The 15,317-nt window shown below is 44.8% G+C and overlaps 1 protein-coding gene and 1 long non-coding RNA gene across 4 annotated transcripts in view; one reads left to right on the forward strand and one right to left on the reverse strand.

The window, feature by feature from the left end:
- Ints6 (integrator complex subunit 6) overlaps positions 1 to 779 on the reverse strand; it is a 79,481-nt gene extending 78,702 nt beyond the window's left edge. For all 3 annotated transcript variants that reach the window (XR_015004869.2, XM_048422242.3, XM_048422241.3), the window contains exon 1: positions 184 to 779. Coding sequence is in view for 2 of the 3 variants with exons in the window: in XM_048422242.3 (XP_048278199.1) it covers positions 184 to 294 (111 nt within the window). In the remaining variant the exon portion in view is untranslated. The remainder of the gene's footprint in view (positions 1 to 183) is intronic.
- Positions 20 to 10,013, forward strand: LOC125392451 (uncharacterized). Its single transcript, XR_007229527.3, has 2 exons — positions 20 to 222; positions 8,479 to 10,013. It is a non-coding gene; the product is annotated as an uncharacterized LOC125392451 (long non-coding RNA).
- Positions 10,014 to 15,317: the final 5,304 nt, after the last annotated feature.

Genomic DNA, 15,317 nt, shown 5'->3' on the forward strand with positions numbered 1-15,317 from the left:
CACATGGGCCAGGCCCGGCAGAGCCCGCTCCCAGCGCCCGCCCGCTCGCCCGCCCGCCCGCCCGCGCGGTGGGGGAGGGGTCCCCGCGCCCGCGGCGCCCGCAGTAGCCCCGCCGCCCCCCTCCGCCCTGCCCCCCGCGGGCCACCGGGTCGGGGTCGCCACCGGGGCTCGGTCAGTCGGTACCTTCATGAAGGTCTCTACCGCGCCTTTGGCCGTGTCCAGGTAGGTGGTGCCCAGATGGCTGCGCTGGTTCATAGAGGCAGACGTGTCTATCAGGAACAGTAAGATGGGCATAGTGCTGGCCGGGGACACCGGGGCCCGTGGTGGTGAAGAGATGGCAGAGGTGGAGGCACCGGCGGCGGCGGCGGCAACCGCCGCTACGCGGGGCGGGGAACGCGGCCCCCGGGAGGAAAACACCGGCTGTGGGGAGTTTCTCCCCCGATAGTTGAGAGGAAACTCCCTAGCCCAGGTCCTCCCGGTCGTACCCCCGCCTCCGGCCTGCCTGCCCGCTGGGGCGGCCGCACGGACGTCTGTCCGTCCGTGCCCCCCGCCTGGGGGGGGTCCCGTCCCCACTCCCGGCCCCTGTGTGTGTCCCCGCGGGAGACGGGCCCAGTTCCCCACCCCACCCCCAGTGCAGGGAGTGGGGAGCAGGGATCTGGCGAAGAGGGGAGTGGGCTGAGGGAAGATTGGCCCTGGGGCTGTTGGGAGAAGTTTCAGGGACTCCCTCCGCACCCCAGCGGTGTCACCACTTTCTCAGCCCCTCTCGCTACTGAAGCGCTTTTCTCTCTCACTCTCCGGTTTTAACTCGGGCAGGGGCTACGTAGGCTCCGCCCCTGACACGTACTTGCGTCACGTGACGCCCAGCCCCGCCGCTCTACTGGCTGGGCCTCAGAGCCTCATTAGCATATTCAAACAGCTCAGGGGCGGGGGAAGTCTGTAGGCCGACTTAGAGGACAGTTATTGAGCACGCGCGGAGGCGGGGCACGGGGGGGAGGGAGCACCGGGAGGCGGGCTTCGGGAAGGGGCGGGGCCACGCCACGGAAGAACCGCGGGCGGGGGGCGGGGACTGTGTCGGCGCGCGCAGGGCGGCCGCGGCTGTAGGCGTGCGTGTCAGGGCGTCCGGCCTTTGGGCTAGTGCGCGGTGACAGGATCGGGAGAAGGGAAGTGGAAGCCGCCCTCAGGCTGTGGGCGAGGGCTCTGCGTCGTGATTGAGAGTGCAGGGCTGGGGAGAGTGAACCGACGAGGGCTAGGGAACCACGCAGGCCCACGCGGCCGGAGCAGGCCCGGTCCCCGGACGGCCCGGGGCGCCTGGGGGGGGGGAGGGGAAGTGAAAGGTTGTTTATGACCTGGTACTAATCCCCCGCCAGTCATTCGGCTCCGGTTGCAGCCGGTCAGAGGACCCACCGAAAAGGAAGCTAGTCCTGGACTGCCTCACCCAACCCTGCAAACACGAAGGGGAACTCAAATGTGGACGAGGAAAGCCAACCGCGCTGTCCTCCCCAGCCAAGTTCCCTCTTCCGCTCGCGTTAGGGCACTAGAATATATTAAGAAATAAAAGGGACTTGCCAAATCCTAGTCCACTGCCTTTTTTAAAATGGAAAGGATGACCACGTTGCGCAGGTGACCCAGAGAATAGGTTTCCCGGAAACCCGCCTTTCAGTCCCTGCCAGTATTGTGTCAGAAAACATTCTCGGCCCATGTCACATTACCCCAAGTCTTCACTCTGCGCCTGCAAGTCCGAAGAACTGTTCCCAGATGTAGTTGGAAAACTGCAAGACGCTGCTGATAAACAAGTTGAATTTGGGACATAGAGGCCTTGTTAGACTGTAGGTATTTATAGGGCCTCTCCCACCGGCCCTGCAGCTCCGTATCTTCTCTATGCTGAAATTCTGACCTGCTGGGCAACTGAAGTAGCATGCTTGTGGCGTTTTTTTTTCTTTTTGGAAAAAAAAAAAAAAAAGGTTCTCTTTGTTGTTTGGGCTTTTCCTAATATTTTAGGGGGAAAAATTGAAAGTTTTTAACTTATTAACAATAAATTGTAGCGTGCTGTTTTGTAGGAATGAATCATAGTAGAAGCATGAGATTATTAGAGATTCAGACTATAAAAAAAATGAACTACCAGCCAGTATTTGCTGCAGACTAGTTATGCCTAGGGCTGATGGGAATTAATATATAAAAGGAGGGCCCTGACTTCAAGGAGTCTAAAAACATAAAGATAAAAATCAGAAGGTGATTGCTATAATTCCGGAAGAAAAAGAAAACTGTTAAATTGTGTAGTTTCCAAGGTTTGAGTGTAGTACTTCTTGAGAATCTAGATCCTAATCGGATTGATAAATTGCTTGCACGGCCATGCAGGCCGTTTTTCTCTTTCCAGGCGAGTGCAGAATTTTCATAGAGGTAGTCTCATTTTCTTATCAGGGCGTTTAAGGCATGTGTGGCCCTGCCTGTCTGAAAACAGATTCCAAAAGGACCATAAGAATATCTGTTTCCTGTGTGTTGTGGAATGGTGTTGAGTTCAGTGTGAGTTAAAGAAGCAGCAGTTGCTGGTGAGAAGAAAGAAGAAAAAAAAATCAGGCCACTAGAAATTGCTGATAGCCACAGCTAGACCACAGCACCAGCCAGGAAGGTCACTGGGCCCAGATAGCAGAACACCTTTAGTCCACTGAAGAAAATTCCCTCCTCTATATTAGATCAGTTTTGTTGAGGGGTGCTAAAACAAAACCACATTTGCAGGAAATCCAAGGAGTCAGTTATTTAAAATCACTTTCCAGGAAAACCAAGGCAGTTCTTCCCTGACTCAGTGCAGTTAGCAGATTGTCACCCTAGGGTTATCATGGAGGTGTGTGAAGGATACTGCTACAAAGAGGAGGGGAGCCAAGTCCAAGGGAACTAGCCTGAAGCAATTAACCAGAACCCGTGCTTGTGATGGTACTGGAGACCAAAGATCACGTTTTCAGCCAGGAAGTCCAGAAGGTCTGAATGACAAGGCTGTCAAGGGAACGGGAAAGAGATAGCAGCAAATACACAGTGAGAAACCAGAAACATTCACAAGCAGTCCTTAGACAAAATTGTGAAATGGGCCGCCTTTATTTTGAAGTGACTCCGGGTCACAGTTTCATGATTGGTTGATGAAGGTTTAAAAAGCAGTTCTTAGCCAAGACTTGCACAACAGCACTACCTATAGAGCTTTAAAACACAATGCACCAAGCGACCATGCCCAGAGGAAGACGATTCAGTGAAATTAGGAAGATGGCTGGGAGAGTAAAAGCACTTGTCTCCTGGTGACCCACTTAAAGGGAGGGCAGCTCACACTCCACAGAAGTTCCCTCTGACCTCCACATGCTTGACATTGCTCCTGTGTGTCACATACATCATGTGCACAGTAATAAAATTAAATTTGAATTGGGATGGGCCCTGGTCTCCGGGTTTTTAAAATTTATTCAGCTGACTCTTAAATAGTGCTGATTACTAACCCCGTATTTAGGGCTGGCAAGATGGCACCAGAGGTAAAGACACTTGTCTCATAAGCCTGGCAACTTCAATTTGATCCTCATAATGCACATAGCAGAAGGAGAAAACTGACCCCGTGAGGCTGTCCTCTGACCTTCACAGTTATATCATGTGGCATGCACCCCTCCCATACACATCATGACATACACAATACTACATGTTTAATGTACAAGAATTATATATGTCTGGCCTCTACTAGTATTTTTCATATAACCTTATAATTACTGCATTTGTTAAAAAATAAAAAATAAAGGGAGAAAATGCTAAATGTGATCACCAGTCCGTATAGTGGATTTGTGGCATATGAACATAATGCCAACTATATTTGGCAAAAGGGGAGAGAGATGGAACAAGAACACAAATGGCTCTGGAGAATGCCACCATACCTCAGCGAGCTTTGTCCCTGAAGGAAACAAGAGATGAACACAGTGAATCTCTCCTTCGTTCATTTTCTTCCTGTGGTACTTGAAGACGTCTACTTATATTCAGGCTTACTTTCCTAAAATATGGTCCCTAAATTCAAGCCGAGCAGTTCCTAAGATTTAACTGAAGAAATAGCTGCTGTGTCGCTGAAGTGCCAGACTATGGTATCTGCAAGGGCTGTGCTGCACGTTGTGAGAGCTGTTCCTGAGGGGCACTAGTCAGAGCCATTATGGGGGAGGAGCTGGTCTTTGTTTCCCAGCACCCACATGGCAGCTCACAATTGTCTGTAACCCCAACTCCATAGAATCCATCACCCTCTTCTGGCCTCCATGAGCACCCATAAACATAAATACAATCTCTTTTAAAATAGGGAGTATAATCCAAATGCCCTTGCTCTTTCAGAGAGAATGATTATATGGAAAACAGAAAGCATGGTGACTCTGACTTAAGCAAGGCCCAAGATGTTGAAGCAGAACAGAATTAAGAACTGGTGTGTTATAGTCTTCCATAGGGGCCAACCAGAAAATTTTTAAATCACTTTAAACCAAGCAGGGTAACACTTTTAAAATAACTGTGTGCCAGTAACTTGACTTTTGATATCTGGATATGCCATTGTCGTGACTGTTCCCCCCCCCCCCACCCCCGGGTCTGGGCATTCAGCTGCACTCCAGTGCAGAAGATCATCCCAGCTGGGCTTACATCCCAGCATGGAGGGACCGAGAAGGCAAGATACCCTCACCTGACTGTCCAGCTGCTCTCTACCACCTGTTTATACCCTACTCCGTTTTAATTGCACACGGCCTGAGGGAGGGACTAGAGTATATATAACCCTGGGAAGGCTAGAGGGACCGCCCAAACACCTGTAAGTAACGTGTGTAAAGAAGTCCAATAAACCATTGGCTCCCCAGAGTTTGCTTTGGTGAACTCAATACCTCATCATGTCATTGAGACCTTAGGCATTGTTTATGTCTTCTCCTTGTAAGAAATTGAGCAGCAGACATCCAAATAGAACAAGCAGGTGAACCCAGTGTTCCGCAGAAGTAATGTAACACAGTTGCATTTGACTGTCTACCTCTTCCTCAGCATCCTGCTGGTCTACCTCCTTTTGGATCACCATAGTGATGTTAAGAAAATTGTGACCGCATAGAATTGGATATGAAATTATGCAACCAAGGTAATAAGATAATATACATAAAAGGAAGCTTAGTTTTGGCTGTACACATTATGTAAGTCCTCAAAAAAATGCTAGGAAAAAAAAATTACACCTTTAGACCCATCATTCAAAAGGCAGAGAAAAGTAGAACTCTCTGGGTTCAAGATAGCCTAGTCTGCATAGTGAGCTTCAGGATAGCCAAGGGTACATAGTAAGATCCTGCCTTTAACAACAACAACAAAGAAAATATATTGAAAATTGTTTTTAAGCTGGTCATGAAAAAAAACCATGAAAATTGTATTGCTAACACTACATATATATCATTCATGATTATTAAAACATTTCAAATGTGTTTTTCTTTCAAATAATTCATGAAAATAAAGTCTTTTAGACCCTAAAAATAATAATAATACTACATAGATTTTGCCTTCAGAAAGTTTGCGGCATAAGAGGAGAAGTAAAGATCCATAGTGCTAGCAGGCTGTAATCAGTGCCGAGAAAGATGTGCAAGTCATTCCTCTAGATGTAGTGGGAAATTGTTCGGACTGGGAGTGGATAACAGGAAGCAGCATTTTCCCCTTCAAAGCTTTATAATTTTTGAGAATTTTTTTTATAAAACCTGAAGGCAGAGGTTATTGTTGGGGTGTGGCTATAGCACCTGGCTCATCTGTGAGAGACCCTCCGTTCAATCCCCGGCGCCACCGAAAGAAACTAAACTGAAAGTAGGTGTTATTGTCAACAGTTTTTCAAAATATATAAGATTAACAAAAAAAAGAGAAAAATTTAAGTTTTAACCTCACTACCCAGTGAAGTGATTTAACTAAGGATAGAATTTTAGTATATGTTCCTTCTTTTATATTCAGAATAAAATCGGAGTTCTTTATGTTCTTTTTTCTACTTACTATATTGTGAGCACTTTGGGAGGTAGATGGGGGCTCTTGGCAGGCTGGAACTCTCTGTGCAGGCCAGTCTGGCCTTAAATTCACAAAGATTTACCTGCCTCTGACCTCTGAGTGCTGGAATTAAAGGTGGGCACCACCATGTCCAGCCCATATTGTTAATCCTTAAATGTTAAAGTAATTTTAAAGGTTTTTATTAGCATGTATTAATTATGCATAGTACTGGGTTTTATTATGACATTTTCTAGTTGTATATAATGTATCTGTACCATGTTCACCCCCATCACCCTCTCTTGCCCCACAAGTCCCACTGATCCCATCTACTTTTGTGTCTAATATAATTTTTAATAAGTGCATGCTTCTCCATTCATGGACATATCACAGTTTAATTTCCTATGAAAACAAGGTCTTCTGAATCAACTAAGCAAGGCTCATATGAACTCACTGAGACCGATGCAGCGAGCACAGGGCTGACCCAGGGCTGACCCAGGGCTGCACCCGTTCTTTGAATGTATGTTCTAGCTTTCAGCTTCGTATTTTACGAGTGGCTCTCTGATTCTCTCTCTCTTTCTTTCCATCTTTCCTTCTTGTTTCTTTCTTTCTTCCTTGTTTTGTTTTGTGTTTCAAGAAAGGGTTTCTCTGTGTAGCTTTGACTGTCCTGGAACACACTCTATAGACCAGGCTGACCTCAAGCTCCGAAATCTGCTTGATCTGCCTCCTGAGTTCTGGGATTAACGGCGTGAACCACTGCTGTCCTCTAATTCTTGAAATGCTTCCTTTTGTTAGGTTGCCCTCTCAATGTGATGGGTTATGGTTTTTATTTTATCTTACTATATTTTGTCATCTTTGGTTGTTATCACCTAAAAACGTGTTCTGTTCTAATGAGAGACAGAAAGGGAGTGAGTCTGGAGGGGAGGAGAAGGGGGGAGAAATGGGTAGAAGGAGAAATCGTAATTGGGATATACTGTATGAGAAAAATCTTTTTCGTTTCTTTTTTCTTTTTTTTTTTTCTGGTTTTTAGAGACAGAGTTTCTCTGTGTAGCTCTGGAGCCTGTCCTAGAACTCACTCTGTAAACCAAACTGGCCTCAAACTCATAGAGATTCGCCTGCCTCTGCCTTCCGAGTGCTGGGATTAAAGGCATGTGCCACCACCGCCTGGCTGGAAAAAAAATCTACTTTCAATAAAAGGAAAAGAAAAAGAAAACATCCCTCCTATTGAATTTATTTTCAGGGCCTGTGTCTCAGTTGGTAGAGTGCTTGCCTAGCATACATACAGCCCTAGATCCATTCCCCAGCACTACGTAAACTTAGCTTGGTGGTATATGTCTGTAATTCCAGCACTGTGGAGGTAGTCTGGAGGATTAGGCTACATAATGAGTTTGAGACCAGACTGGAAAACATGACATTCTATTAAAGTGTGGAGGAGTGGGGAGACTGGAAGGTAACAGAAAAAGGCATGGAAGATGGGAATGAGGGATGGAGTACAGGGAGAGACCGCTAACATTAAAGCCCATTTGAGGGGCTCTATGGAAACTTACTACCATAGAAACTTCTTAAGATATATACATATATGAAAGAAATCTAAATTAAACCATCTAATAATGGGAAAGACAAAGCTGCAGCTAAACACCCTCACCACCGAATTAAACTTCCAGTGCCAGGCTTCCATCTAATCGAGATGAAGGCCAAACCCCCAAACCACTCAGGCTGTTGCTCTCCATCAGTTGATGGTAAGACTCTATTGCTGAAGACAATGGTTACATATCTCACTGAGCATGGAGACGATGGTCCCTAACTAAAGCGTCCACTCCAACTGGCTGGTTTCATGGTATGGGAAGATACTCTGCATGCTACCAGAGGAGAAATTCACTTTTTCAATCTGCCTGCATGATATTGCTAGTGCAATAATGACACAAATGTTTTGGGAGTAATCAACCTCTGTCTGATTGGATTTAAGGCCTACTCCCTGAGATGGAATCCAAGCCTGACTCAGTTCTGGTGGCCGAGAACCTGAGACTAGATAAGACAACGGGCCTAAGAGAAAAACAAATGCTATTGTTCTGCTAAAGAAATATAGCGAGGGAGGAGAGGGAGTGGGGGGAGTGGGAGGGTATTGGGAGGAGGGGAGGAAGTGGAAAGAGTGTTTTCGGATACTTGAATAAACAAGTCTAACGGAAAAAAAAAGTTTAAAGCATTTAAGCAATAAATGAGACACAGCTCAAGGAAACGAAAAAAAAAAAAGAAATATAGCAATATGGGCGGTGGTGGCACATGCCTTTAATCCCATCACTCGGGAGGCAGAGGCAAACAGATCTCTGTGAGTTCGAGGCCAGTCTGATCTACAAGAGCTAGTTCCAGGACAGGCACCAAAACTTACAGAGAAACCTTGTCTTGAAAAAAACCAAAACCAAAACAAAAACAAAAAAAAAAAAGAAAAAAAAGAAATGTACCAATATAATGACTCTTAAGGCTATTCCTCTATACCTCATTCAGCCATCATCAAAGAAGCTTTCTCCAGCAGAAGATGGGAGCTGTCACAGAGACCCACAACTGGATGATGTGCAGAGAGTGAGACACTTTGGAACACTCAGTGCTAAATGGGGTGTCCTCATCAAGTCCCTCACTTTAAGGCTCAGCGCTCTGTGCAGAAGAGGAAGTGGAAAAATTGTAAGGACCAGAAGGGATGGATGATACCAAGGAAACAGTGCCTTCCAGACACAAAAGGACTTCAATTAACAACTGCTCACAAAGGAAAAATTAGCTTCTCCAAGGGAGTCTTACTACACATACAAGCCACATTTAAGGGCAGGTCCCATGCCCAGCAGTAAATGACCAACACAAAAGAAATTTAAAGGTATTTTTGGAGATTTTTTTTTTCTTGTCTCATATTGCTTTGGGGACTTTTTCTTTTTTCTTTTCTTTTTTTTTTTTTTGTACCTTACTGATCTTTTGCTTGTATAATATGGTTAATATTTTGAATTTTTAAAAGTTTTGTTTTAAAGGTTTTGTTTTGTTTTATCATTGAGGTTATATAAAGCCTTGAAGTTGGATGCTATGCAGTCAAAGAATACATGTGTAGAACTTGGAGTTCTTTGCACAGTTCTTATCTCACCTTGCGGGTGCTTGGGTTTTAACAGTGTTTCTACCAACAGAAACGGTAGCAATATAATCATTAACCAATTCTGGAAGTTCTTCAGCTGATCACAAGCAGATTCTGGGTATGTACTGGCAGATATGCAGGCAAGCACAACCAGCCCATGCCTTTTTATGTATGGATCAGGACTCAGATTATACTCAGCCCACGTGTGACTATCTGGGCTGAGGTGTACTGTGTGAGATAAGACATGAAAATATTTTTACATGCTATATTTTGAAATGGGTCATTCTTGGGAAATAAAAATAAATAACTAAGGGAAAGTTGATGGTTTAGACCTTATACTCCCGAGGGGAAGATTTGTTGGTTTTTTGTTTTGTTTTGTTTTGTGTGTGTGTGTGTGTAGAGAATAAGGGAAGAATGGGTAGGGGTTGAGTATTAAGGGATAGTTCTTAAAGTGAAGAGGGAAAGGAATAAGTTTGGAAGGAGCAAGGGAAATAGAAGTGTCAGCACAGTCTTAGTAGGCAGTTGGTCCAGAGGGCAAAGGGGATCTTTGGAAATCCGTTCTTACTTTGTCATTCTTTTGGTTCAGACTAATTGTGGTACTTTGGTTTGTTATGAACTTTAGTACTGTTGTGGAACAATTAATAAATAACTCTTCACGGACCAAAAGAAAAAGTTTCATTTGTGTGTGGGGTGTGCTTATGTATGTATCTCTTGTGTTCTTAAGTTTATTTTCTTTTGTTTGTTAGTTTCTTCATTTTGTTTTATTCTTGTTTATCTTTTTTATTTGTCTGCTATTTTCTTAGAGGGAAAGAAGGCTGGAAGAGTGGGGAAATACGGAGAACCTGGGAGATGAAGGAGGGAAAACTGAACAGATTAAATTGTATAAAAATAACTTTATTTTTAATTAAAAAGGAATGATACCACTTTATCAAGATCTTTTTAATAATTCCATAGCTATTTTCTGCATACTAGCTGCTACTCTGAATGTTTGAGATTCGTTAGTAAACAAGTTGCCCATATTTATAAGGCAGACAAGTGTTTACAAGCTGTAAACTATATATCACATCAGTACATATGTGCTCCAGAGGAAAATACAGCAAGAGGCTGGAGAGGTGACTTAGCAACTTAAAGTTCTTGCCACATACAAGGATAAAGATCTGAGTTCAAATCCCCATGACCTGTGTAAGAGTAAGGCATGGTAGCACAATTCTGTAATTAGCACTGAAGAAGGACAGGTGGATCCCAGGGACTCACTGGCAAGATAGTGAAAACAGTGAGCTTCAGACGGGTGGTAGTGGCACAGGCCTTTAATCCCAACACTCAGAAGGCAGAGACAGGCGGATCTCTGTGAGTTCGAGGCCAGCCTGGTCTACAGAGGGAGTTCCAGGATAGGCTCCAAAGCTACAGAGAAACCCTGTCTCAAAAAACAAACAAACAAAAATCCAGTGAGTTTCATGGTCAATGAGAGGCCCTGTGTCAAAAAAATAAGATGGAGGGGGCTAGAGAGATTGGCTCAGCAGTTAAGAGCACTTGCTGCTCTTGCAGAGGACCCAGGTTTGGATTGTAACCTGTAATATGAAATAAACCCTTCCTCTCCAAGTGGCTTTTGGTCATGGTGTTTATAAAAAAAAACAGTAACAATACACACATGCACACATTCAAACGCATACCAGAGCACTCACTGAATAAAAAAACAGCAAGAGTTGGAAATATGACTCAGCAGTTAAGAGCATGTTCTGCTCTTGTAGAAGACCCAGCACCCACATGGTGGCTCATCGCCAACTACCATCCCAGTTTAGGGGATCCAGTTCCTTGTTCTGACCTCTACAGGCACCAGAATACATGTGATGTAATATGTGCATGCAAAACATTCATACCACTAAAATAAAAAAAAAATAAAGTGTGGAGTAGTGGCCTGGGGATTATATTTTCAAATGAGACATTTACAAAAGGACCCACTGAGAAAGTGACATTTGATTACCACCCAACAGCAATGAGGCAACAAGCTAGGCATATAATGATGACGACAAAAAAAACCAATCATGTAACAACCCTAAATTTGGATTGGAGCTTGCATATGTAAGGGACCAGAGAGAGGTGGCCAGAGAGGGATAGAACGTTGTTGCGATGTAGGCTCTAAGACCCAAGAGTTGGAACTAGCGCATGTCAAACTGCTGATGAGTGGATTTACCTCCCTCCGTGTGGGACAGGAAGCCACTGGAGGATGCTGAGCAGAGCATCATTTTAGAGCAGAGTGGACTGAAGAAGGACAAGCAGAGTCAAGAACCATCAGGAGGTGGTTACTGTAATCCAGCAGCAGGGGTGGCTTGAAAAATAACATGAAGTTCACAGTGAAAGTGACTTTAGACAGAGAAAGGAACAGCTTCAAATGCTTCCAGTATTTTTCTTGGCGAAATTTTCTCAAAGAAAGAGTTACGACATGCATGTTAAGGGTTCTTCATATATACGGCAGAATGGTTCACCTGAGAAGGTCCAGTTCATACTTCCACCATTCCCAGTGACATATAGTTGACAAAAAGATTCTGAAAGGTCAGCCATGGCCACTCATGACTCTGGTCCAGCAGCTCAGGAAGCTGAGGCCAGAAAATCACTTCAATCCAGGAACCTGAGAGAAGTCCGAGCTTCATATCGAGACCAGCCTCTCTCAAGAAAACAAAGTGTTGTAGCCTGAGTTTACTTATAAGATTTTGTTTTTATTTCTTTTTATGTGGCTGAATGTGTTTATTTGAAGAGGGTGTCCAATTCCCTGAGTTAAGATAGAGTTAAGGCTGTTGTGAGCCACCTTATATGGGTGCTGGGAAGTAAACTCGGGTACTCTCTTAACTCAGCAACTAAACTCAGCAAGCTCTCTTAACCACTGAACCATCCAACCAGTCCCAACACTTTTTTTCTTAACAATGAATTTTTTTTATTTGACTTTATTTTATGTGCATTGGTGTGAAGGTGTCAGATACCTGGAACTGGAGTTACAGACAATTGTGAGCTGCTATGTGGGTGCTGGGAATTGAACCCGGGTCCTCTGGAAGAGCAGCGGGGTGCTCTTAACTGCTGAGTTATCTCTCCAGCTCCACCCCCAAATACTTTTTTAAGAGCTTTACAAAGTGCTTTCATTTACAAAGAGCCATTAGGAAGATTAGATTTTGCACATATTCGTGTGTGTGTGTGTGTGTGTGTGTGTGTGTGTATTCATTTATATAGATAGATGTTGTATTTGTTGACATGTTTTAAGGAAAAAAATCAAATGCAGATTACCAAAGGCTAGATGTTCCCTTTGAAACCTATATTATAGCAATAACATTGGTGATTTGCAGAAGACTATCAACTAGAATTTGGGGGTTTTGTTTTGTTTTGTTTCAAGACAAGGTTTCTCTGTAGCTTTGGAGTCTGTCCTGGAACTCACTCTGTAGCGCAGGTTGGCCTCAAAATCACAGAGATCCACCTGCCTCTGCCTCCCGAGTGCTGGGATTAAAAGTGTGCACCATCACCGTCCGGCATCAATTAGAATTTAATAAATGCTGAGAGGGAGAGAAAGAGAGAGGAAAGAAAGAGGGAGAGAGGGGAGGAGGATAATGACAAGAATGATGAGGAACAGGAAAAGGTCACTATTCAAATATGATGAGGGACATTTACTAAGAGGACATGACAAGACTGGGAAACTGAGGAAGACTGGCAGAGAGGGAAGGTAGAACAACCATAAGCCTGACTTGCTAAAGCAAAAGGAAAACAGCATTTCAGAAACACTATGATTTCTCCAAAGATACTGAAACATTCAGTATAGTAAGAAGACTTGACAAAGGTGGGCACTTAAGAAAGTCACTGTTGGCCTTTGTGAGGGTCTTTTTAGAAGACCTTACAGAGAGCTGGATGGTAGTGGAGCACACCTTTAATCCCAGCACTCAGGAGGCGGAGGTAGATGGATCTCTGTGAGTTCGAGGCCAGCCTGCCTGGTCTACAGAGTGAGTTCCAGGATAGCCAAGGCTATGCAGAGAAACCCTGTCTCGAAAAAACAAGCAAACCAAAAGAGATCACACAGAGTGGAATTTCAGTGAATTTTTGAAGGCAAAGATAGAGCTTCTGGTACTAAAAGGAAGACTGAGATCATAGCTCAGATATGGAAGATGAAGCAAGCATGCTTTCAGGTGAAGACAGACTGAGAGGGTGGAGCTGCTGTTGTTAGTGCAAACCCCGGCAGGACTCCAGAGCCGGAGGGGGTAAGGGCACCAGGATGAATGGAACATAGCACATAAAACAAGGGTACTGAATTCTCTGGGATCAGAAATAATGACAAGAATTTGAGCGAAGCACCTAGCAGTTTTCTAGCCTGTTGGTTAATTTATTTGTAGTTTGATAGGGTCACTGAGTGCCCAGCCATTTGGTCAAACACCACAAGCGTGTTTCTGGGTGCACAACAGGAAAGTGGAGGAAGGGAGGGAGAAAAAAAGAGAGGAAGGGAGGTAGGGAAGGATGGGGGAGAAGAGAGAGAGAGAGAGAGAGAGAGAGAGAGAGAGAGAGAGAGAGATTCCCTGTATCTGGGAATCTCTTGATGTACCTTCAAGCTGGACATCAGTTATTTCCTGCTTTCAAACACAAACGGAAACATTGGCTCTTAAATCTCGAGTCCACAGGTCTGTGCACTAGCGCTTGACTCATGGTTGTCAGGCCTCCGCGCAGGCTGGAACTATGCCATCTGCTTCCTGACTGCAGATCTGAGAATCCAGCCAATTCCTTATTTCTTTCATATGTCCGTATATATCGTACATCAATTCTGTTTCTCTGATGACCCCTAGTATATCCTGCCTACATAGTTGCTGCTTAATGTATATTGAATAACAAATTTGCAGACTGAGAAGGTAGAAAGGGAATGGCTATCTAAGCTGCAATGAGAAAAATGTGTTCCAGAAAAATCCCTAAAAATAGTATGGGGAAGCAACAGACCATCTGGGCTCTTGAGGAGCTGACATGCCACAGGGCCAATGGTCAGCAACTAGGAGGTTCAGCAAGCACCGCTGCCGTCTGACTGGATGTGATGAAAAGCAACAGGCAATGACCAAGTGTAGCTGGCCCCACAAACGGGAGAACAGCCAGCTCTCCACTATGTACTTGTTCTGTGCTTCCCTTGGTCATAGAACCTAACGAAACTGTAGGCTAAGTTTCCCTTTGGAGAAAAGGCAACCGATGGAGATTGATTTAGCAATGTCTGAGGTTGCAAAGCAGAATGGAACTGGAGTTTGAATATGAATCCAGAGGCAAGATGCTGGGTGTGACCTTAGTTACTGGTTACCTGCACATGGGACTATGGGCTGAGGGACCGCCCCTCCCTGTGATGACTGCAGGAATTTGGAACAAAAGGCACTCGGGATCAGAGGACAATGACTGGGAAATAGCCAACAAAATATAGTCGAAGGCAAGAATTTGCTCTTAAGCACAGGGTAGGATAAAGGGTAAAGGGTGCATTTTTCTAGGATTTGATTCACCGAAGGCCTGTGATCTTAAAGAGTACACAAAACGTCAGCCGTTAACAATGGGCACAAGGAGATGCCATGATATCCAGGTAATTTGCCAGGTAAATAACAGTCATTATTCCCCGTGCGTGGTCACAGCGGGGCCTGCGCTCAAGCCCACAGACTTCCTCTAAGTGGGGGACGTCTGTCCCCGCAGCACCCACACACGCACGGACTCCGTCTCAGTTTCCCCACACTTGTTTATGTAAGTTCAACCTGTGATTGGAATTATGGTAAATAATTAGATATTACGTAAACCCAAAGCAAAAGCCTAGAAATGTTTAGTAAAAAGTCTACATTTCTTTTACTGGTGAATGAGTTACATTCACGGTTAAGTGTAAAACACACTTTTGTGTGTTTGTGTTTGGAGCAGAACTCTTGCCAGTGCTGGGCACTTGCTTTGCCAATGCACTGCCCCCCAACCACGTGTCATTTTAAATTTTCTGCTTTAACTTTCCCCACCCACCATCACCGACCAGTGTTGGATACAGGAGCTTTTGTAATACCCAGTGTACCCACAGAACACTCTTTCTATAAAATCTGTCTCGAAAAGCAAACTTAAAAGCTGGCGTCCACGTCCTCCCGTAACTCCGGCACTTTCATAGGAGACTGTCTGCTTAGACTGTCCCTCTAAGTCCTGGGAGTTCTGATGGCCTTACATAATAACCTGTCTCGTGGGTACTTGGGGCTCACGAATATTCCTAAACCAC

The sequence above is a fragment of the Myodes glareolus genome, chromosome 12, assembly GCF_982192425.1.
Source record: "Myodes glareolus chromosome 12, mMyoGla1.1, whole genome shotgun sequence".
Lineage (NCBI taxonomy): Eukaryota > Metazoa > Chordata > Mammalia > Rodentia > Cricetidae > Myodes > Myodes glareolus.